The following is a 25,108-nucleotide window of genomic DNA, read 5'->3' as shown; positions in this document are numbered from 1 at the left end:
AAAATACTAAAAACATGTCTATAACACAAATTCGATTTTTGGATACTATTAACGCAGAACAGGGATTAATCGCCAAATAACTCGCCAAAGGTGACGCATAAGATTCATAAAAAAATACTAAATTCACGCCAAATTTAATATTTCATAACTATTGTTCGCCAATGCCATGTAAGGCATTCTTTAGCATGACAAGTTTAAAATAGAATATACGAGAAAGTTTTAAGGAGACCACTCTCGGTAGTTGCTTCAAAGAATTTATGTATATCAGGCATTTGGAATAACAAAATGGCTTCACCATCCCAATTTTTTAATTAAAAAAACTTGTGTCAAATAATGTATGCAAGTTTTCAAATCTATAACATGTGGCAATGAGAAACAAAGTTGATTGGAGACTTCCCCGGATTTAAGTTCGAAATGTAGTTGATTTGAAATTACGTTTGCAATTAAATTGAATTTATCCTCTTAACTCTTGTCCTTGAAATTATATCTAATCTATCCTTTATGCTTTTAACTCCAGATTTAGATTGAATCTACCCACTTTGGTGCTGTGAAAAAATATTTTCCACCTTTTTAATTTTACTCTGGAAGATTGGAAATAATCACTTGTTATGGATTTGTGTTATAATTTTATCGCTCGCTGTTAAAATACGTTTTGACATTTATTTTTATTTATTATAATTTTCTTGACTTATTTTCTAATCAGCATTTTATGATGGAAAATAATTGAACTGTACTATACCACTTGATTTAGTGCTACTTTCTGCAATTGACAAATCGTAATAGGGTATATTTTTCCAGCAATTGTAGAATTGGTCTTAAAGTTGCAAATGATAACTCATTCAAAATTAAACTTATGGCCAAGAAGTTCTCGTTCTAGAAGTTCTCGTTGTGTTGTCTGTTTAAGAACCAAAGTTGGCCCGTTTAAAGCAGTAGCGTATATACGTAAGGCGATTGCAGCGCCACTTGTGCATATTTCTAATCTGTGAAGCTTGAATACATCTGAATTTCAAGAATTAGTCAATTTATTGTTTTTTTTAATTCAGTGCGCAACTTTTGGACTCCAGTATATGATTCGATTTTCAGACAAGTTTATAAGTTTCTAGAAGTTCTCATTTTTCTGTGCAATTGCTAAATGCATGACCTTTGCATCCGTTTGATCAAATCAAATTTGAGTAATTCTCAAAATTTTAAGGACATGAAAGAACTAACTTTTTTCCCAGCACGTTTTATAATTATATATGGCCCAATTGTTAACATTCCATACAACATATTAATTTTCCTAAATATTGAAATCCTGACACAGCACATAATCTCTGAAGAGAAATGTAATAAATTACCAAGCGAACTCTAGATGTATTAATCAAATTTACATAATTTACCAGTTACGAAAACAAACTCAATTTTCACCAAAAATAAAGATTGAATTACTTTTCGTAAAAGAAGCTTCTGGGCCTTCATGGTCGAAATAGAACCGGTCTCCTTTTTGCACGGAATAAAACTGAATGGCATTGATGCAGGTCGCTGATGGCCCTAGAAGTGATCCAGGATAGTGATATTCCATCTGCATTCCTACCCACATGTCCACATCCTCCACGTCACTGTAGCAATAAAAGAAATTTTAAAATGTGCCAGAACCATTTTTAATCAATCCAAAATTATGGTTAAGCATTTTTTTAACTGTTCCACTTCTGTGATACACAAACAATTGCAATATTTAATTGGTTTTTAAATTTTCTGATTTATGTTTTTTTTTTCCTTACCACTGAATCTTTAACTAACGGTACAAAAGACTAAAATGCACCTTAATGCCTGAAATTATGTGGAGGCTAATCCTATTGCGGGATTAATCTGTCAACCTCTGGTGATGATTCTCATCCCACTTGCTCTAGGATATATAAAGTTCATTCAATTCAAACTTACATAGTTCAATAACTTTCTGGTTAAGCACATTTGTCATTGTTTATATCCCTTTGTCAATGACTCATTGTTTATATTCCTTAGTCAATGACTCGTTGATTATATTTCATTTGTCAATGACTCATTGTTTATATTCCTTTCTCGAGGACTCATTATTTATATTCATTCGTCAATGATTCATTGATTATATTGTTACGGATTTCCGGGTTCGTTTAGATAGTGATATGGTATGGAGAACACACAATCATCAGGCCTCAGTAGAAAAAAACGACGTTTGTTTACACGAAGACAGGACAGCAAAAAAACGACGAGTATACAGATGACAACTATTTACAGCAGAGACGAACACAGGACAGCGCACCTCAGTAGACAGCAGCACACAAGTAGTTACCGTCCACAGCACACGAAACGGATAGACAGAATCGAGCAGGAGAGGTGATCCTGGGAGCTTCGCTCTACCGTCTCTCCAACGGCTGAACTTCTCGCTTTAGCTGCCGACTCGCTACTTCTCACACGACTTCACCTCAGCTTGAGAGTTGGGCCGCAGCACTCCCGGAATTGTTAAAGGCCTGCCTTTAACAATTCCGAGAGGCGGGGCTAGAATCTTCCAGACCAATCAGGACGGATGGATCCTAGTGGATGGATCGTGAAAATTCTCGAACTTTTCAGTCTTATCTATTTTGTCTCCAAAGTCGCCAAGCTCAAGTTCATTGACGCTCATCATGCACAGGACAGATAGTATATCATGTCTTTCTTACGATGACACTAGTCGTAATGGGTAGCAAAATTACAGGTTTGTAACAATAAATTCATTTTTCAATGACTCATTGATTTCAACTTGTCAATGGCTTATGATAAAGCTAAAAGGCTTCGTCTTTTATTGCCACCTTTTATTGTCACAACCTTGAAGCACTTAGAAAATGAGGCAGAAGTCTAACCAACTAACCTTAACAACCAGAAGCAGGTAGAAAATGATGCAGAATTCTAACCAACTAACCTTAAAAACCATGAAACACTTAGGTAGAAAATAATGCAGAAGTCTTACCAACTATCTTTAGTACTAACCAGTAATGGCATGAGGTTCCTACCTGTGGGAATTTATGTGAAATTAGTAACAAATGTGCTTCACTTGGAGAAAACCCAAGAATTCACTCCTGTAACTGTTCCATCTAGGATGAGCAAATCTGTGCTAAAACACATATAGGTAAACATTTTGTAATTAATACCAATTAATGACTGAAGAGTTAGAGCACCTTCTTCCTTCATTTCATGTATCTCAGCAATGCTGTGAACCAGCACATTAGACTACAGATGAGTATTATCTATGTCGAATTATAATATGCCTTATAACTATGTTTATCCCTTCACACAGAAGACAAGAGTCAAAGACTGCTTCAAAGGATGATGCCTAATGTTGGAGAAAGAGCGTCCCATGTAAAATATATGCACATATCAATCATTGTTTTAATTTTATGTGCACACATATCTAAATGATGGGTTGAGAAACCAATGAGAAATAGACCTGAACTTCCGTTGAAAGAGGAAAGCAACTTGTACAACAGACATAACTTGGGCTAATTTGCGACAGCACTTGTAATTTTGAACTGCAGTCAGCTGACGAGGACGACTTTGTCCTGGCGCTACCTCTCCAAAGTTCCGGACCGCACTATCTGAAGCACACTTGGCTCCGATGAGTTTAAAGTGAACCAAACCCATTCACAAGACGTCTCTTCGGTAGATAACAACCAATTCTCAACCTGGAACCCTCCGCTCCTGAAACTAGGATTTACCCCCAGGCCACCAAGGCCCACCAAACATACCTCTGAGCGAATATATTTTGTTTAATTTCTCTTCAACTTTAGGTGATTATTTCTGATCTTTAATTATTATTTTAAGGAAAGAGTAGGTTATTATAAATTATTTTGAAATTAAATATTTGAAACAGTTTTCAGTGGTGTCTATCTTAATAAATCAAGTATAAAGAAATTAATGCTAATATCTTCATAAAAGAGTCATCTAAAGGGAAAGAGTATCTTTTGATATTATTTCTTATTTCTATTACTATTATTCAATATTATTTCTCTTTCATATATTAATTCGTTTCATTATTTCATTATTTTTATTTAAATTTCTCGAAAACCTAAATCTTCTTGCATGTGTAAAAAGAAGAAAAAAAATTGAGAAAAATTATTTTTACCTATAAATGCTCTTCAAAAGCATAATATTTCCCCTTGGCATCAATGAACGTTTATAAAGATCTTCAAAAGAAGAGATTATAATTGTTCCACCAGAACAAAATTTCACCACTTCCACATATGGAGCCAATCCATGGTCTCTTCCTCTCTGAATGTCATTTGCTGATAAATCATGTCCATACAGCATTCCAGATTGTCTGCAAAAATGCAAAACTCAAAGTTTAGGACTTGCTATTATCAAATTAAATATAAAAAATACGTCATTAAAAATGCTGTTTACGAAAATAATAACATCCTCGTGAAGAGAAATTATCATTGAATCTAGAAAGAGATTTGAAGATACATTTACTAAGATACTGAATATAGAATGCGTTCACTGGCGATTTATTTGACGATTAATGGATAAACAATTAAATTGGCAATGTGGTTGATACACAAGTACTGAAAATCAAATATGTCTTTTGGACACTCTTTTTCCCTAGAAATTAAAACTATTACTTGTGATAAAACTATTTATGTGATCACAAGAATCGTGTAACAAAATTCATTATTTATTTAAGCCTTTAAGTTTTTCATCTAACGTGTTTATATGAGAAATTACATAACGACAGACGGTAACTCCATGATGGATTTGATTCCGAATTTGAAACAAATCTACATCATAGATGTGGAATTTGTGTAGCAAATCGTATCTATATAGATACTTACGCTTTATTGTTATGTCGTTCCTTTGTGAGCGGACAACTGGGCGGTAGATTTCATCTAAATGGATTTCGTATGAAATTTGATAGTAATCTATAAATTTGGTGCAAAGACCATATACCAAATTTTGTCCATCTGTCTCAAAGAGTTATCATGTTAGCAGATAATTAGACAGAAAGGCAGACAGACATAATTAAAAGAGTAGGGGCCGGGATAGCTTGGTTTGTAGGGCTCTGGATTCGCATCCCTTGGGTTGTGAGTTCGAACCCGACAGCCGAAGACTCTCCGTGTGTGGTGGTGGCTGGCTCACGTATAAATCTGTCGTGGTCGCAAAGTCCTCCATGTCGAGAGTAAAACCACTGGAAGTACTGAATCAGAGGTGATCGTTTTCTGGTTTAGGTCTAAATTACGATCTGTAGGTGAGTAAAAGAAATGCATGAATGAAGTCCGCCCCGTAAAAAGAGCTGTGACGCGTGAGTAGCTAAGCTATACTCTTGGCCCTAGATGGCGCTACTGAAAAACAAGAGACGGCTTAAATTCGCTAACTTAATCAGCGGGCTTGCCTTTTACAAGTACCATCAGAAACAACAATTAAAAGAGTGTGTTTTTCTGACTCAAAGAAATTTGAAATGTAAAAACTTGCCCAAATATCTATGTCGATTTTTTTTTCGACTGAAATTTTTTTTCTTTGTGTACAAGTAAGTAAAAAGTAAGCCAAATTCAGCGAATTCGTTTTTTTCTTCCCAGTGTTTTAATTTTTTGGCAATGATTTTTGAAATAATTATGTATTTAGAAAACAATTACTACAAATTACATTTACACTTTACGGAAGAGCAACTATTACTGTCGTTCATTTCATTTGAATGCGATGTTTTATTTAACTTTCCTCACATTTTTGAATGATCATAATTAGGGTGTAAGATAATTTAGAGTTTCTAAGATCGAACCGAATACCGGAGAAAATTTCTGAGCAAAAGATGAAATATCATGAGATATTTTTCGGGTCGTACCCGGAAACATTCAAAAAGTCACCAGCGGGAGTAATCCCTCAAACACTTTCTCGAATACTCTAATAAAAATGTTATCCTCCCCCCTTGCATAAAATTTTTATTTTTAGAGTTCTGCACATGAAAGTTTTTTGCTTCGTAATAAAGTAAAGTGAATAGCCACCTTTCTTTTCGATCTTGTGGTGAATAGCATATAAGCCAGTTAACTACGCTACACGAGCATATGCTGTTCTATCCTGGTTATGTTACTAGACTACGAACCACAAGGTCCCAGGTTCTATCCTTTGCGCATCGCATATCGCAACATTGGTGACTCGGACGATGAACCTTCAACATTCGATGGAGCTGTTGTGGCGCCATCTACCCGCAACCAAAATCGTCAGATTCACTTGACGTAGCAACCAAAGTCGGCGAACTCACTAGGCGCAACAACATCAACAACCACACACACTCGCTACTTAACTGGGTACAGGCCCATTAGACAACACCTAATAAATACATCACCACTCAACAGCACTCACCTCTCACTCACTGGAGGGAGAATCTGTGGTGAATAGCATATAAGCCAGTTAACAGCTACGCTACACGAGCAATTGATTTTGTATTGTGGTCATGTTACTGGACTGCGAACCACAAGGTCCCAGGTTCTATCATTCGCGCATCTCATACCGCAACAATCTATTAAAAAATTTTACCGCGGGACTAAAACTAATGTTAAAAGATCAAATGCAAAAATTCCTTTACTTAAATCCACTCTGTTACTTAAATCATTGTATTTTAGAATCCTGAAACTTACAAGCATACTAAGTGAAGAATATTTTTAATGTTGAATCGTAATTAATATTATTATTGAACCTTTTGAGACTTACTGGAGCAAGTAATCTGAAAGATCAATAGCCATGAAGTGATCATACTTTTCAGACAGCACTTGATAAGAGCTTGCTGTTATATTCAAAATGCATCCTTGGCGAACCATACTTGGATTCGAATACGTGTCCTTGAACCGGTAGTTTGATAATCCGATGTAAGGTGGCACCATACTATGAAGCCGGAAAGCTGCCCCACTGAACTCTTGAAAAGTGGCAAGTAAAATCTGGGGGTAATATGTTGTCCCCCTTGCACCGTTTTTGACAGTCAAATCGAATACTTCAACAATTCGAGAGCCCAGCAGAATAGGTAGATACTCTTTGTAGGTGATGCATTGATGTTCTGCTATAAGGATCTTTCTGAAAATGAAAATCAAAATTCATGAAATTGGAATATGAGTTATTTCAGATTTAGTTTATACCATATAGTTTTCAATTTTTGTAGGTTTCTAAATTATTTTAAGCTGTTTATTTACTAAGCTTCTGAAAATTTCTGTCCAAACTACTAAAGAGTTAGGAACTAAACCTGAAGAAACCAGTTTTATGAAAGATATAAATTAATTTTTTTAGAACAATGCGGGAAAAGGACTTTTCCCTTCAGAGCGAATATACATTGATTGATATTGTTACGAATCTGTAATACTGATTCCCAGCATAGTTGGTTCCATCATCGGAAGGAATGTTTTACAGTCATCTGTATTGGACGGATTCCGGGTGTCGCGTTAGAGGTCCCGGAGCTTGGCAACAAACTTGGCGACCATTTGGCGACTTGGTGACGAATTTGGCGACTTTATCGCCAAAATAGATTATACCCGAAACATCAAGAATTTTCCCGATCCGTCCAATAGGAACCGAGATACGCCTCGAACGTTCCTGATTGGTTGAGAGGCTTCTAGCGCTGCCTCCTGAGATCTATAAAAGGAGGCAGCCGCAGCTGCCAGAGTAGAGTAGTCGGGATCGACGGAGTAGAGGAGTCGGAATCGACGGTGAAGAACTGGTCTTCCAGGGATTAGCAGAGCAGCGACGGAGTCAAGCTAGTGCTGAACTAAGCTGTGCGCTACTGTCTGCAGTAGAGTCTTGTTGTGTGCTGCTGTTTGCACGTCTCGCGGCTGAAGATAATTGTCTTCTCTGTGCTATATATAGTTGTTGTCTTTGTGCTGTCCTGCGTGTCTTCCTGTAAATAAACGTCGTTATTTTTTTTCTACTGCCGCATGCTGATTGAGCGTTCTCCACACCATATAACTCCCACTATCCAAACGAACCCCGGGAAATTTCGTAATAATATTTTGTAAATGCTTCAAATGCATGCTTTTGAAGAATTGCTATGATTTCAGCTTACAGAAGAAAGAAAAAAAATGCTGTGAAGTTTTTTCAATTTTTGTCATATTGTTGATCCAGTATCCAAAGAATGTACTCATGAACATAATGGATAAATGTTTCCAAAAAAATTAACAACATACATTAAAATATCATGGCACAAACTAATAAATACAAATTTGGACGAGTAGGGATTCTAATTAATCAATGCAATATTTTTTGCTGAATTATAATTTCAATTTTTTACAATAAAACGATACTTTTCTGAACTGCTTCAATATGGAAAAGCCGCTAAAGCCCATTCAACGAAACTGTACCGGTCAATCGAGACTCCTGAATATTAATGCAAAACTCCTCCTCCTTTCGTTAAGAGCTATATATTGAATACTCTAGGTGCGTGGTTTGCTTGTGAAGACGTTTGCCTAAATTAGTTTGAGGAACAGGGAGGATTTTGCGATTATTTAAAGGATATTCGAGCTTTCATTTGCTAACTATCAGCTAAGCAAGGTGTTCTTTTATACAGGCTGCCATTGCGAGTTTTGAGTGGGAATTGAATGTTTGAAAAAGAAATTAAGACGTTCCAATATTCAGGGGTACCTTCACTAAAATAATCTTAGGAATGATAGGTTTGATAAAAAAAATGCTTAGCCAGTCAAAGTGCTTACAGTAATTAACAATCCTTCGTGAATACCACATGAAATGAACATGTTTTAACAGCATAAAGTTGTTTGTCAATAAGTGAACAAAATAGACTAATTTTCTTTAAGAATATCATAACAGCATTCATCTGAGCATTATATTATGCTTCAGATTTATGAAATGCTTGAGAATGTAGATTGATATTTATAGTGAACTGGATCTTCGTGTTATATTATGATATGTAAACTTATATTGGAGTTATTTTAAATAACTGGTTTGAAAAATACGTATGGTTGAATTTCTCCTCCGTACGCTGACACAATTTATTTCTCATTTGTGATTGTGATTTTTATTAAACTTTAGCATTTCACTAGCGTCTCCACAAAGACAATGAGTTGCGTACATACATTTTGCTTAAAACACACATAATACAATTTTTTTTCATTGAAATAATATAGACAAACCTTTACTGATAACAATTATTCATTTTGTAATATTCGACATACCAAAGTAATTGCCTTTATTGTTAAAGAATTTTAAATTGCGAATACAACCACCAAAGCATAATAAGTATTTAATTAAACTTTTAATGACAAAGAAACATTAAAAGTTAAAGGATCCCAAACACCAGTTCACATTCTTTGAGACACTTGTTATTCCATTGGCCAATTCTATCAGCATGATTTGGAATATAACCATTATCAATTTGAACACTTCCAATAACAGACAAAATTCTAATAGTCAATAAGGAAGTAGGTTCTCGCTTCCAAAGGCGATATAATGATAATCCGAAATCGAATGAGCTCCATTACGATGACGGTACATACATTCTGCAGGCATAGTTAAGCAACAAATGGTGAAAGGGACTGATATTTTCCCCCATGTTATCGTAAAGAGAATAAGTCTATATTACCCGAATTCAAAGGCAGAATGGGGAAAATTCTTTCAAATTGGTGAAATGCATGCATTAATTTGAGTTACAAAGTTTAATATTATATTGTTTCAAATGACTAATATTGTATGCTTGAGAATTTGTCTGATACTGAAGAAAATAAATTTACAGATATTCTAAATGAATACCAAGTGAGTGCCTCACCCTCCTCCTGGTCTTGACGAAATGCTTGGTGACCAAAATGAAAGTTCAAGAAAACAAAAAGATTTTGGCAATATCTCTATTAGCACCCAAGTTCCAGAGTTTCGTCTAGAAAATTCAATACTCCGTCATTAACAAGTGGATGCCAATGCATAAGCATAAACTCTCACTTTGGAGTGTTGATCACAGGCTGGGCTCTTCAGTTGATTTACTTTGAGCGCTGTTGTGCTGTGATGATATTTAATTAGTGATTTACTATCTGTAAGTATATAACTGATTTTTGCAAATACTGTCTTTATGAACACTTCGGAAGTGTTTTGTTACCTGGATTTCAAGGGGTTGCGTGTGTGTGTGTGTGTGTGTGTGTGTGTGTGGAATAAAGCCTCCTTATTTATTATCGAATTTGTTGGATCTCCTACATCATTAAAACAACGGGTGAATTTCCGTAATTATACCAATTATATTTGTAGTAAGTATCCGACATTTGTATACATTTTGAGGGCATCTTGTAATTCAGGGCTAACTTTAACATTTTGATTTTCAAAAGCATGCCACTTCGGAACCATAAACCTCATCAGACTCTGTCCTTAAATGGTATGTTGAATAAATGTTTCAAAGGGTAATTATTCTTTTAACAAATAATAAAATCGTCTCAGAAAAGTTTTAATGAATATTCTGAATTGAATAACTACTTGGTAACTCTAATTATTACATACCGGAAAGTATTTAACTAAAATAAGGATAATTACTATTACTTCTATAGTATACACCTTATAAGTAATTAATCAGTTTAAATATTTTATATGAATGCATGTTTAATACAAATTTTTCATAAAGAAACTTGTTTAAACTTTTTTCAGCAATATATTACATTTCATTTACAAACTAAACTGTTAAAATCATTTCATCTTTAAAATAGATAAAGTAAAACCTGGCTTCTTGAAACAACTTTTCTTCTCCCCAGTGAGGATTTATTTCTCTCAGTTTCGTGGCAAGTCTGTTGTGCTCTCTCATCAAAATGGTTTGCAGAGATGTCAATGATGCGTGCATATTCACTCGTGGATCGCCTTTCAAAAGAAAATGTTAAACTGTGTAATCAAATAAAAAAATGTGAATCTTAAATCAAGCTCAGGCTGTTTCATTAAAAGTAGGATAACGTTTTTTATGCATATTGAACTTCCCTGTTGTCCTTTAGTTTACCGTATAATGTAACCCCCGGGGGCAAATTCGGTTTAAAGATTGTATACACCCCCGGGGGCTTACCTCGAAATGAGGATGAGATGCTTCCGGCATGGTGGCTGGATCTCGCCACCCTGGAGGGTACACTAATAGGTGGGGGATCTGTCTCCTCGTATCGATGACGGAAGGTACTTCCTTCGGGGAGGGTTGTACCGTGGCCGGTGATGGCCCTTAGGACTCAACCACAGTTCCCGCCAGTATTACTGTTGCTGCGGTCCGGTCATTCAGTTTTTATGGTTTAAATCCGTGTGCCTTCGTGGTGGGTCGGAGAGTTAGATGGTTGACTTACCGTATAATGTTCTACAATCCCTGTAATATGTCCTTTTAAACACTTTTACTTCGTAATCCTGCTTGTTTCAAAGGATTAAATTTTATAACTGATTATTCACTCGGTTCATCATCTATTATAACCTGAAATTTTGTGCAGTTATTGTTCACGAGAGCAATAGAATATTGTAATAGTTTTACATTTATAATTTTTTTATAGTTTTCTTTATTATAACATATGAACTAAAATTTGTTCCCCAGATGCGTCGCCATCTAGAAATTACTTTGAGAAACAATACATCTTGGATCCTATGATTCAATGAATTATCTATATATTTAAAGCAATAAAGAGGACTAAAAAGAGAGTCAGCCAGCTGCGGTCACTATTTCGATGTCATTAACTTCTGTTTCGTATGAAAGCTCATAATCTGCACGGTCATAACTTTCATTCCTGTTCTACTCTATCTTCCATTTTTAAGAAAATTGAAAAGAAAACGCTATTTCGCTATACATTATCTATCGAAAATATTCGAGGCATAGATTACCCCAGTCATAATTCTTACGCTTATTTCAAAAAGTTTTATTTCTAATGAAAATTAAGGACTCCTCCATACGGCAGCCATGGTCGCTTATTCTCTTACTGTCACACTATTTGTAATCATGAATTATAAAATATAGTAAGAGCTTACAAAATAAAAATAATAAAAAAAATTTGTTATATTTATTTTGCATAATTCTTTGGATTATGTACAATACTCCTTCGATGTAATTAGGTGTTCAGTTCTTAAAGTGCTTAGGATTCAAATTCAAAAACTCTTGTCCCTTTGTCGAAACTTTCAGTGACAGACTGCAGTGTCACAATAACGAAAACGTGTTATGAAACGTTTAATTGAAAATAATTTTGCGGAATACCTGCCAGAAAACAATTCGAATCTTGCCCTATAGGACAGAATGGATCCCTCTTATCCTTCCCAGCTGGCAGCAGGTAGCCTTTCTTTATACAGGTAGATCTTAATTTGCCTAGAATAAGAAAAGATAACATGCGGTATTAAATTATAGCTTCTAAAACAATTCAAATTCCTACATAGTATAAAATACGTTGCAAAATGTTCAACGAATCTGATCAATAGAATCAACCTAAATCAAATAATGTAATATCTTTTATGAAATTAAGACGTTTGAACGAACAATGTCATATGTATATAGGTATATTTTAAAAGAGGCATTTTTTGTTACTTCATTATAAGAGATTGACGCCTGCAATTCTTCACTGTCTCCTCGCTTTAATGTATCCAACTGCCGACTCACAACTTCACGACTGGCTATTCCACACAGGACTATATGCTGCTTCCACAATAAACACCAGGCCTCGGCACGCAGCTCAATTCAGCCATCTCTTAGGCTCCACACAACACTTACTCTTCGAGGACTGATCCAACTATTCCGCCGTCTCTTTCCACGACTTAATATACAACTGACTTCGACTTAAAATTGCCTGCCTTTTATAGTTTCCAGAGTCAGGCTGAAAAGGTTCTGAAACAATCGTACATATATCGGTTCCTATTGGCTCAATCGATAAAATTCTGGAAGTTTCCAGTATTATATATTTTGCCGCCAAAGTAGCCAAATTCATCGAAAAGTCACCAAGTTTGCCACCAAGCTCTGGGATCACTCATTGGGCATTCGATCAGCATGCAACAGAGCTGATCATAAAACGACCTTTCTAGGGATTGAAATAACCCTGTTGGGGAGCAACATTAAGATTTGTATATATATATATATATATATATATATATATATATATATATATATATATATATATATATATATATATATATATATATATATATATTCAGGGGGATATACATATATATATTCAGGCAGGGATACAAAAGAAGGGATTTTTTCTCTGAGGAAATGCAGACAAAAAGTCTAATAATGATTCCTCGTGACCCGAAAATCCCCTGAAATTAGGCCTAAGTGATATACCATTTTAATAGAAAGGATAATATAAAACAACAAATTAGAAGAAAAATAACCACTAATAAGTAAAAATACAATAACAAAATAACAATAAACACTAAAAAAACTTAAACCATTAAAGAAAAACAAAGGGGAAAGCATATACCATCTGCAGCAAGGAAATTTTAAGCTATCGATTGTTTCCCGCTTTTTAAAAACACAAAGCTAACGTATTAAAGGTAAATAATAATTGTAGTCTCCCAGCGCCCTCTATTGAGTGATCTAATATGCAAGTAAAGTTCTATTTTAATTTTAAAAGGATTAATCTCAAATCATATTTTGTTTAATCAAAAAGTTGATATTACAGTAGTTTCTTGGAAATTGATTATTAATTAAATTTTTTAAGAGGTTATTTGATGCTTCAATATAGGAATTTTTATTATTGCAAACCCTTTTGATCCTGTTAAATTGTGAAAAAATTAGATTTTTGAAAATTTTAAGAGTTTAGATTGGAATGATAATTACAAAGTTTTGTTATTTTAAAGTTGAATTCATCTCTTTTATCGTAGATACCAACTATTGTTTTATCATTAGCAATTTCGATTTTTAAATCCAGAAAGGTAGCCTCAAGTTGATTTTTATTAGTTTCTGTTAGAATTAAATCTTTTGGATAGCAATTGGTAGCAATATTAGTATTGTCGAATTTAATCAAAAGTAGGTCATCAATACACCACCACCCTTTTATTAAATTATATTTAATTATTTTATTCTCATAGTATTGTAGGAAAATATTAGCTAAAGCACTTGAGAAAGCTGTTCCCATTGGAATGCCTTTTACTTGTTTATAAAAATTGATTCAATTAAAAACGTAATTTTCAGTAATATTAAAATTACATAACTCTAGCCAGTTATTTTTAGGAATAGCATCTTCATTTAAATATTCATCATATAAAAAAGTACAGGCCTTTATTAATTTTTCATGAAGTAGATTGGTGTATAAATTTTCGAAATCATAAGTATTAATTTTATTAATGTTGTTAGCTTTAAGAAAATCCAGTACTTCTTTGTTACTAGAAATTTTAAAATTGTCTTCATCTTTGATTTTGTCCAGGATAATTTTTAAGTATTTCAAGAAATGTAATAATAATTATAACTGCCAGTGCTACATGTCACGAATCTGAATTTTAATAAATTTTTATGAAATTTAACTGTTGGGAATAAATAAGGATAGTTTAGAGAGCAAGTCTTAATTTTTTTTTCTTTTTTTTTTTTTGCGAAAGCTACCATTCTTTTATCTAATTCCATTTCCCTGTGTTCTTTAAAATATAAGTTTCGTTATAGTTATATTCATTAATTAAAAGTTCTTTATAATAATATTTACTAATTAAACAGAAATTATTTGCTGATTTATCTATTACTGCAATAACAAATTTTTCTTTTAATTATTTTTATTTCGTTTTTTAATGTTTTGCTAAAATAAATCCCACTTTCTTTAGATCTGTCAATATCAGTATTCAATTTTATTTTTATTTCCTCTAAAATTCTCACTTTCCATTCCCCGAAATCTTCCGTAGGCCAATGGTATTTTCTAGAAAATTTAGCAATAAAAATATCCTATATTTTATATTACTGAAAATTACGTTTTTAATGGAATCAATTTTTATAAACAAGTAAAAGGCATTCCAATGGGAACAGCTTTCTCAAGTGCTTTAGCTAATATTTTCCTACAATACTATGAGAATAAAATAATTAAATATAATTTAATAAAAGGGTGGTGGTGTATTGATGACCTACTTTTGATTAAATTCGACAATACTAATATTGCTACCAATTGCTATCCAAAAGATTTAATTCTAACAGAAACTAATAAAAATCAACTTGAGGCTACCTTTCTGGATTTAAAAATCGAAATTGCTAATGATAAAACAATAGTTGATATCTGCGATAAAAGAGATGAATTCAACTTTAAAGTAACAAAACTTTGTAATTATCATTCCAATCTAAACTCTAAAATTTTCAAAAATCTAATTTTTTCACAATTTAACAGGATTAAAAAGGTTTCCAATAATAAAAATTCCTATATTGAAGCATCAAATAACCTCATAAAAAATTTAATTAATAAGGACTTTCCAAGAAACTACTGTAATATCAACTTTTTGATTCAACAAAATATGATTTGAGATTAATCCTTTACCTAAAATTAAAATAGAACTTTACTTGCATATTAGATCACTCAATAGATGGCGCTGGGAGACTACAATTATTATTTACCTTTAATACGTTAGCTTTGTGTTTTTAAAAAGCGGGAAACAATCGATAGCTTAAAATTTCCTTGCTGCTGATGGTATATGCTTTCCTTTTTGTTTTCTTTAATGGTTTAAGTTTTTTTTAGTGTTTATTGTTGTTTTGTTATTGTATTTTTACTTATTAGTGATTATTTTTCTTATAATTTGTTGCTTTATATTGTCCTTTCTGTTAAAATGGTATATGTCTTAGGCCTAATTTCAAGGGATTTTCGGGTCACGAGAAATCATTATTAGACTTTTTGTCTGCATTCCCTCACAGAAAAAATCCCTTTTTTTTTAATCCCTGCCTGAGGGTGACCCTTGAAAAAGTCTTCAGCCGGATTCTTTTTTTATTTGGTTTATTTGATTTTCCTATTAACTTGATTTCAATACATTTGTATCAATTCATCTGTGTTTTAGATGTAGCTGCATTTGCGCTCTCTAAATACTATGGAGTTTTTCCTATTCCTTTTTCGGTTTTAGTTTGAATAAGAGTGTGTGGGTGTGTGTGTGTGTGTGTGTGTGTGTGTGTGTGTGTGTGTGTGTGTGTGTGTGTGTGTGTGTGTGTGTGTGTGTGTGTGTGTGTGTGTGTAATGATATTTCAAGTTCTTAATTTAACCAAATTAATTTCCAAAATTGTATCTTAATTTAGCCCATAGTAAAATATTCTCTTATTTTCTTATCTCATTCCATATATGAAGCTGTGTAAAAATTACTGCGCAATCAATCCACGTATCAAGAGAGAGTGATCCCTTTAGTAGCCTTGTCAAGGTGTCAAAGGTCAGCACATGTATTCAGTCGCCACATGGCCGGAAATCCCATGTTATATAAGACTAGTGATCATTTGTTTCGCCCACCTTCTTTACTTCTGCTTTTGTGTCGCCCTGTACCTTCTTGTAAATAATCATGCCTTTCTCCCGAGCGAGAATAAAACGAAATTAAAAATACAAGCCTCGTCTATGTCTTCAAATCTGCCTTCTGCTGCAAACAAAATAATGTTACATATATATATATACTGATATATAGTGTCCCAGAAACGACTGATTGATTTTGGAAATCAGTTTAAAAAGAGACAGAAAACAATTGAAGTTGCGGATTTAAGAAGTCAGGAGATTTTATCCCATCAAACTGCAGATTTAGTGAACATCGCTACCAACATGTGGCGCAGCAGACGATTTGCAACAAATGTAGTTAAAACGAAGGCTTAGAAATTGAGGAACTTGAATTGAAAATTGAAATACTTGAGGCTTGAAAAATTTTTTGCCTCAGACTGCGCTACGCTGTTGCAACTACTGGGGCTTACATTAATAACAATCGTCTTTGCATCACTTCCATAATGGTTTTTAAATTCCCTATTTTGCAGTGCCACCTGTCGGTAATAAATTTAACTAAATTTTTAGTTTGGTGGGATGAAATTTCCTAATTTCCTAAGCATAAGGCAGCAGATTATACATTTCTATCATTAATGCATTGTGCTTAGATGTCCGTCTTTTAATAAATAATTTATGTCTAATCAATTAATTTGTAAGAAATGAACATATCTAATTCCTGTAACACCGCATAAGATATATGCACAACCAACCTTAGGATACAGTTGTAACAGACTCCGTATGCTTGTGCAGGATACCATGTTATCAACAAGTTTAAACAGCTGATCAAAGTAGATTTCAAATCAAACCAACCGGGAGTGGTCTCCGGGAAACTTTCTGAGATACTTTCTAATAGAGATCTTACCCTCCATCTTTCCAATAAAATTGGGGACGTTGGGTAAGGTCGCAATTACCTTGCTTAGCATTGAGAAATGATCGTTGTGAAATATTGATCTTTGACATGATATAGCTTATTTACTTAACCTATCATGGAAATATGTATTTCAGACGCCCTTATGACAGCCGATTTAAAAAAAAATACACTGAAAACTGACACAAAATTACAGGTGTAAACGTAAGGTAACATACTGAATTTAACTGATTTAAGCCATTTCGTTTATGAGTTACTGTGTTTAAAGGCTTGCGGAAATACAAACCGACAGACGGTCAAACATTTGACGGATTGTGAAATTTGATACGTGTCTATATGTTAGATTCTAAGTCTGTTTACCAAATTTCATTTGTTCACAGTTATCGAGTTAACTTATATTCGAGCACTCAGACAGACAGAATGCATTTTGCTGAAAATTTGATAGAAATCCACAAATGTAGTCGTAATTCCATATACCAAATTTCAGCCGTTTTCCTCATTTTTTTTTTTTTTAGTTTAATGCTCACAGATAGACAGGAGGACAAAGAAACAGATATAATTTCAAAAACGCGTTTTTCAGACCCCTCATTAACTAACTTAGTGAATTTTTGAAAGAAAGACAGCGTAATTCCAAAAATATGCTGTAGATGTGCGCTAGATTTATAGAGTGCTTGAACTCAAAGGTTCTTAACTTCCCGGTGTAGGTACTGCTAGATAATAAATGGCACAAACAATTCATTGGTACTCAGAGAGGTTTGAAATGTAGAGATTTGTCAAAATCTCCAGTTCGACTTTTTTAAAGATTACAATTCTTTCTCTATATTTCGTATACTAGAAAGTGAAAATATATCATTACGGCAGTTTTCAGTTTGAGAAATATCCTTTCTTTATTCGTTTCTTAGTTTTAAAACCAGCTTTTTCATTTGAAAATTGGATCATTTGAATTTCTAATATAATTACCCTTGTAGTTATAATCAAAACGAGTGCTTACCTGTTCCATCGTTAGTTCTTAATCGTTTGGTCTGTTCTTCATTAATGTCGTATACGATGTTAGCATCTAAGGTAGCAGTGACATCATTTTTCTGCGTTCTGTGCACTAAAACAAAAATTCATAAACACTGTTTATCATCATTTCATTTTTGTATTTATTATGATATTTCTTTATGATTACGGAAGTGCAACATTTCAACTTTCTCCAAATATATGCTGGAATATGTACACTGGAATTTCTAGCCTAGAGAATTGATTTTATTGTATTATGTAGAATGATCCACAAATCCAGAGCAATTATAAAAATCCATAAGTTGCAAACAAACGAAGAACAATGAAGATGTTGTTTGCATCAACAGATTGTTTTCTTTTCTTCTCAGAACCAGAATTTAAGTATAAATTAATTCACAATTTAAACCAACAGATGATTTCTGCAATTAGTGGAATGACAAATTATTTATGATAAAACAATGATAGAGAATCAGCTTGAAAATATATAGTGTCATTTTGCATTCAGAAACAGAGGAATTAGTCAAAAAAAATCACATTTATGCAGTTGAAACCTAAATTTTTTTCGTAGCATTTAGCATCATTTTTGTTAGTATTTTGTACCTGTATAACAGAAATTATACTTTCTGATAAAAAAAGTGTCAGTTAAACAAATGAACTTTTGACATATGAAACAACACTTCACATCTTTCTAATGTATTATACTCTAATCCCAACTGGGGTATCTTTTCTTAACAAAATAACTAGATTACTTTCTGCAACTTTACATTGTAAGAGATCTTCCAATGGTTTGCTCTTCAATTATTCTTTATTCTTCAGTGTGTGTGTGTGTGTGTGTGTGTGTGTGTGTGTGTGTGTGTGTGTGTGTGTGTGTGTGTGCGCGCGCGCGCGCGTGCGTGTGTAATTTACATTTCCATAGACTATCGTATATGCAGTTACAATGATCTGGGTGCTAATGAACAACTAGTTTTACACCAGAAAAAAAATCTATTTCTTTTTCCATCCGCTACCGTAACATAACATTTCATTCAAGAAATTTGATCTTAGCAGCGAAGAAATACTTTTTCCCCCGGATCTTATTCGCTGTAAGACTTGTTCTTTTGATCCATGAACTGTAATTGCCCAGGGTCATATCTGAGGGCCTATATTCCTCAAAATCTTTACATGGAGCATATGAAATTATGTTTCCATCCATGGTATTTAATGTTATTTACTTCAATTGTAGATTTATAATTCAGATTGTTTTCTTCCTTTTCAGAAAAAAAAATTGTCACGTTTTTTGCAAACTCCATTTCCCATATAGAGAATTCAGTAGATTATCAGCCAACATCCGAATGTCCATCTGGTCCCCTTGTGCAAGGAAGAATATCCGTGGGAGAGAAAAATTTGTGGAACATCGACTCGTTTAAAAGAATATACAAAAGAAAATATTAACCACAAAAAAAAAACTCTCTCAATTATCAATTACAACATACCAGTTGATCTTTAGACCTATTTAAGCAAACAATTGCGTGCATCATAATAGTCTAGTTTAAAGACACTAAACTAATGGAAACAAATTAGAAATAAATATTAAGATTAACTGCAAAAATGGATCGAAAAAGATAGAAATGGAAAAAATGGAAACCAATGGATGTTACCAGAAACCTCTGCCTTTTTGGTTCATGTCAGTCGGGAAGCATACTGGTTTAATCAGATCCGGGACTTGCAAGTACAATGAACCAGCAATTGATAGTATGAAATCCTTACCATTTTTCATATACATCCATGATTTGAATGATTTTAGGGAGGCCAGATACAGGAATAATTGACTATTGTTTCCGTTGGCCTTTGGCTGCAATCATTTATCGACGTTTTGCGAAAATGGCAGCACGACCTCAAATCTTCAGGCTCAGCGACAATTCATAACGTTCCAAATATGGTGCATCCATTGCATCGCCACTGCCCATGAGAACAAGGTCACAGGCCTCAGTTCTTTACGTTATCGCCTGTACGTGCAAACTTGGCATCGCTTTGTACACTCAATCACAATAACTTACTCTTTTCTGAATTCCAAAAGATCTTTCTTAAATCCAAAGTTCAATTGCCCCTATTTTAATCTTTTTTTTATCACTATTCTCAAAAAAAAAATGAGTAGTTGACAGACAATCCGTGTTTTATCGCCTTACCCGCGATTTCTATTCCTCGTGTTTCTCGATGGGCTACGCCATATTCACTTGCAAGTAATCATCTAGAGTGACTAAATACCGATCACTAAAATAGTATTATTTGATTTAAATCGTTTCTCCAACAACTAGAGAAAAGTCTGGTGATTTAAATTTTAATAAAATTAACTTCAATTAATAGGTTAATCAATAATATTCAGTCAATCAATAAGTATCACCGACCATAATAATAAATATCTAGGTTCTTGACAAAAAAAATATCTTCGCTAATTTCAGTAAAAATGCTCGTTTGCAAATTATTAAATTCGTTTACAATTAATGTTATCCGACTAGATCTTCGCGTTTCGTTGATATCTTGTTCTTCCGCATTTGGACAGAAAAATAGAACAGCTTTTTCCCCCCGACAGAATTTTGCTCAGAATTTATTAAAAAAATCTTAAAATTTAGCATAAAGACAACATACCAAATTTTGTCTGTCTAATTTAAAACTTCTTTGAGTTATTACATATATATAGACATAATTCCAAAAAAAATGTTTGTTTTTTTAATAAACTAACGTCTTTAGCTTCAAAATCTTAAAGTTTATCAAAAAGTTTCAAAATCTTAAAGTTTATCAAAAAGTTTCAAAATCTTAAGGTCGAATTTTTTTTTTTTTTTTTTACTATTACTGTTGGGAACTGAAATGAATTGAATAGTTGTTTCCAAATGCGCCATTGCCTAGTAACTGTTTTTATGTGCATATTTATTGTTGTCTTTAAATAGTGCCGTTACCTAGCAACTGTTTCTATGTACATATGTATTGTTGTCTTTAAATAGCGCCGTTACCTAGCAACTGTTTCTATGTACATATGTTTTGTTGTTTTTAAACAGCGCCGTTACCTAGCAACTATTTCTATGTACATATGTTTTGTTGTCTTTAAATATCGCCGTTGCCTAGCAACTGTTTCCATGTATATATGTCTTTTTTTTAAAATAAAGTTATTCTGTTCTCTTTTTTAGCAAGCTTTGCGACTTTTTATTGAATCGACAGCCGTAAATGCATCGGATAGATGCAAGAATCCAATTAAAAATGAGATGATTTATTTAGATAAATTTTATTTCCTTTGAAGAAATTTTTTCACTTAAAAATTATTATATCTTCTCATATACGAGAGAGTAAAAAAGAGAAATGTGAAATGAATTCCATACGTGCACATTAATATTTTAGAAATGATTAGTTTGGAAACAGTAAAGCATAGGAAAGTGCAGCCACCTGTTGTTCAATAAGAGAACTACAGTAGATTTTTGATTAACAGCAGCAGAGAAATTAGTTGCAGTTGATTATAATTGATTAGCAGTTGCTGAGCATCAACAAAGATAAAAACTGCTTTCTAATAAACGGGTTTTATTGCTCCCACATAGACATAACTGTAACTGAGGCAAATGCATTTGCGAATACGCAGTGGCAAATCATGTAAATACAGGGTGGTTCATAAGGAAGTGTACACTTTCTAGATACTGTAAAACAGTAACAGTCAAAGACACGAACCACCTTAGCGAATCGTAAGGTAGATGTAATCTTAAAGCTTGTGTCTCACTCTTGACAGAGGTAACATAGGAAGTAGCATGTGTGTCAATTGACTAGTCAATCGAACTTGGGACGTCTGCAGCGGAGAAGGCTTTCTGTGTTCTTCAATTCAGCAAAATTGAATCCGGAACTATTGTTCAGCAATGGCATTTTTGATCACAATTCGGAAAAGTCCTAATTAAAAAATCTATCTATCAATGGCATGAAAAATTTAAATCTATGGGCAGTTTGAGCAAAGGTATAAGTCCTGGACGACTGACTGTACTGCGCGAGAAGTCGTCATTTAACGAAGCCCGGAAAAATCAACGCAGAGCGTGAGTCGTGAAGTGCGGATTTCTCAGTCCACTGTATAAATAATTTTGAAAAAAAAACGTGAAAATGATTCCGTGCGAAGTGCAGGTGTTGCAAAAGCTAAATGACTTTGACAAACAAAAGCGCTTTGAATTTTGCGCCGCTATGTTGCTTCGTTTTTAAAATGATGATTTTGCCGATCACTTAGTTTTCATTGATGAAGCTGCATTTCATATTAGTTCAAGCACAACGTTCCCTTTTGGGAAAGAGAGAATCACAAATTCACAGTGCAACGCATGCGAGATTCTCCTAAGATAAATTTGTTTTGTGCCGTGTCCAGAAAGAAAGATGTACGGTCCCTTCTAACATATAAGGGGTCACACATAGAACATCTGCAACAGTCTCTAACAAAACTTAAAATGACCCAATACAATTCTGCTACAGATGACTTGCAATATCTTATTTACTGCATAGATTTACTCGTATGGTTTACTCATGTTATTTACTGCATAGATTTACTCGTATGGTTTACTCATGTTATTTACTGCATCTCGTGTTATTACTGCATCGTGTATTACTTACTCGTGCTATTTACTGCATCGTGCATTACTTACTCGTGTTATTTACTGCATCGTGTATTACTTACTCGTGTTATTTACTACATCTCGTGTTATTTACTGCATCGTGTATTACTTACTCGTGTTATTTACTACATCTCGTGTTATTACTGCATCGTGTATTAATTACTCGTGTTAGTTACTGCATTTTATTTACTCGTGTGGTTCTTCATTTACAGTGCATTGAAAATGTATATTTCTTTATGAATCACCCTGTATATCTAGTACGCAGTCTACTCGAATATTTTGGAATCAATGTTTCAGTTAGAATTATTTATCCATATAATCTTTGTCACTTGTTTGATTTTGCATCCAAATGAATTTCCAGAAGAAACTGATAGCATTTAAAGCTATGTAATGTATATTTTAAAATCAAATAACCTAAAAGTGAAACAATATTACCAGTTTTGCAGAATCTGCACTGTACGCTCCTCTGGAAGACATTGCAAGTTACATTAAATTGAGAATAGAAGGGGTCGTCTGGCCGTATTGAAATGGGAAGACATTCGGCCTTTCTTGCATTCTCTGGAGCACAACATTCCGTTGCTGGAGATAAAAGAAAATAATGCGTTAAAATATTCATTTCATTTGTTTTTCCTAATTATATCTCATCCTTTTGAAAACTGAAAAAAAAAACTTTTCTGAAAAAGATACCATGAGTCACGGTTGAAGCAAAATTTGTTGTACAGACGTTTCTATTTTTGCCGTCATGAAGATGGAATGCAGGAATTAATCATGGATGCATGGTTCAATTATATCATGTATTTGTTTTAAAGATACATTACAGTTATTTAATCATATGTTGTTAAGAATTCAATAACTGGTCATGTATTTTTGAATAAAATTTTAATTCATGTGTAGCAATCAGAGAATAACTTCATAGTGAGAGACTTCACTTAATTTCAGAATGACGACAGTTAACGTCATAAAAGTGGTGCCTAGAATGACAAATACAAAATGGCTGTTGACAGCACATAAGAGCCAACTATCAGCCGATTTTGAGTTAGTGTTTATTTCTCGGAAATGATGCATCATACTGAAAAGTAATTAGTTATAAGGCATGATCAATTTAGTAAGAAAAATCATCTTGTACAAATGAATGTCTTGATTAAACAACATATAACGTGCATATACGTGTTTGTAAATTTCAATACTGTGATATTACCTAAAGAGGATGAAGCAAGCACTCGTTATTCGACTCATTTATTGATCCTGTTGGAAATTCTCTCCGTCTCAAAACATATAAACAAAAATTTGGAGTCGAAGCAAGGGTAAAATTTCTACAAAATAATTCAAAGATTGGAAATCATTATCATACAAATATGTTTTTCTTATTTTCACTTCTTAAAATTTTAAGATTTCGTAATTGTTGTTTTCCTCAAAATTTTCCGATATATGACATTACAAGCAGTATCGCTGCATAGCCCGTAATCTCTTTACAAGTTCAAGGCAGCACATTTATGACTGTAGCTGTCGCATTTCTGAAGAAGGAGTGGCAAAGTTAGAGAGTCTCAAGTCTTTGATTTCAAAATTGGTATGGCCCACCCTTTGTGTGTACATGAGATTGGATTAATATATTACCACAGATCAAATTTAATTTATCAATTTATTGAAATTATTTATCAATTAATTGCCGATTTATTGCCATTTTAAATTGTATGTTATTTCTATTAATCTTTTTGCACTTTATTTCAATTTGAATTTAATTTTTTTAAATTTATCTTTCTTATTAAATGTCATGATATTTCTATTTGCTGACAGTCTTTTACCAGTTACTTTAATATCATATAAATCTTTAATAATTATTGTTTTATACTAAGAAATAGAATAATTATTAAAACTACCGAAACACATTCACTAGAATAGAATTTCAGTGTCCGAATCTCTGAAAACTATTTCATAGTGAATTTCATTCATTTATGACATTGAAAAAAGCAGATGTTTTTATTGCATACCTTAATTTACCTTGAATTATCTGAGATTCACTAATTTCACAATCAATTTTTTTTTCATATTTTCACTACAATAAATCCTTTTACCTGAACAATTTTATGCGCTGGTCTTAAAACTGCTGTAAAGTTTTGATGTTCTAGAATTCAGAAATTCTAAGCAGTTTGTATATTTCGAAATAGTAATACGACATTCTAAAATTTGCAGAACATAATGCCGATTTCTAGACTAATTTTAATTAAATTGGGATTCCATTCGAAAAGAATTCGAAACCAACTCTTTGCAACGCT

General features: G+C 33.3%; 1 protein-coding gene across 1 annotated transcript in view; it reads right to left on the bottom strand.

Moving 5' to 3' along the window:
* The window catches only part of LOC129988706 (peroxidase-like), a 54,969-nt gene that overhangs the window by 6,901 nt on the left and 22,960 nt on the right, over positions 1-25,108 (bottom strand). Inside the window, exons 6-12 of the mRNA XM_056096977.1 lie at positions 23,271-23,414; positions 18,221-18,325; positions 12,155-12,262; positions 10,668-10,803; positions 6,691-7,047; positions 4,115-4,309; positions 1,429-1,598 (exon numbers count right to left, since the gene is read on the bottom strand). Of these exons, the coding sequence (XP_055952952.1) occupies positions 1,429-1,598; positions 4,115-4,309; positions 6,691-7,047; positions 10,668-10,803; positions 12,155-12,262; positions 18,221-18,325; positions 23,271-23,414 (1,215 nt within the window). The remainder of the gene's footprint in view (positions 1-1,428; positions 1,599-4,114; positions 4,310-6,690; positions 7,048-10,667; positions 10,804-12,154; positions 12,263-18,220; positions 18,326-23,270; positions 23,415-25,108) is intronic.

The sequence above is a fragment of the Argiope bruennichi genome, chromosome 10 (assembly GCF_947563725.1).
Source record: "Argiope bruennichi chromosome 10, qqArgBrue1.1, whole genome shotgun sequence".
NCBI lineage: Eukaryota > Metazoa > Arthropoda > Arachnida > Araneae > Araneidae > Argiope > Argiope bruennichi.
The sequence above is the reverse complement of the archived record's forward strand: the minus strand, read 5'-3'. Positions and strand labels throughout refer to the sequence as shown.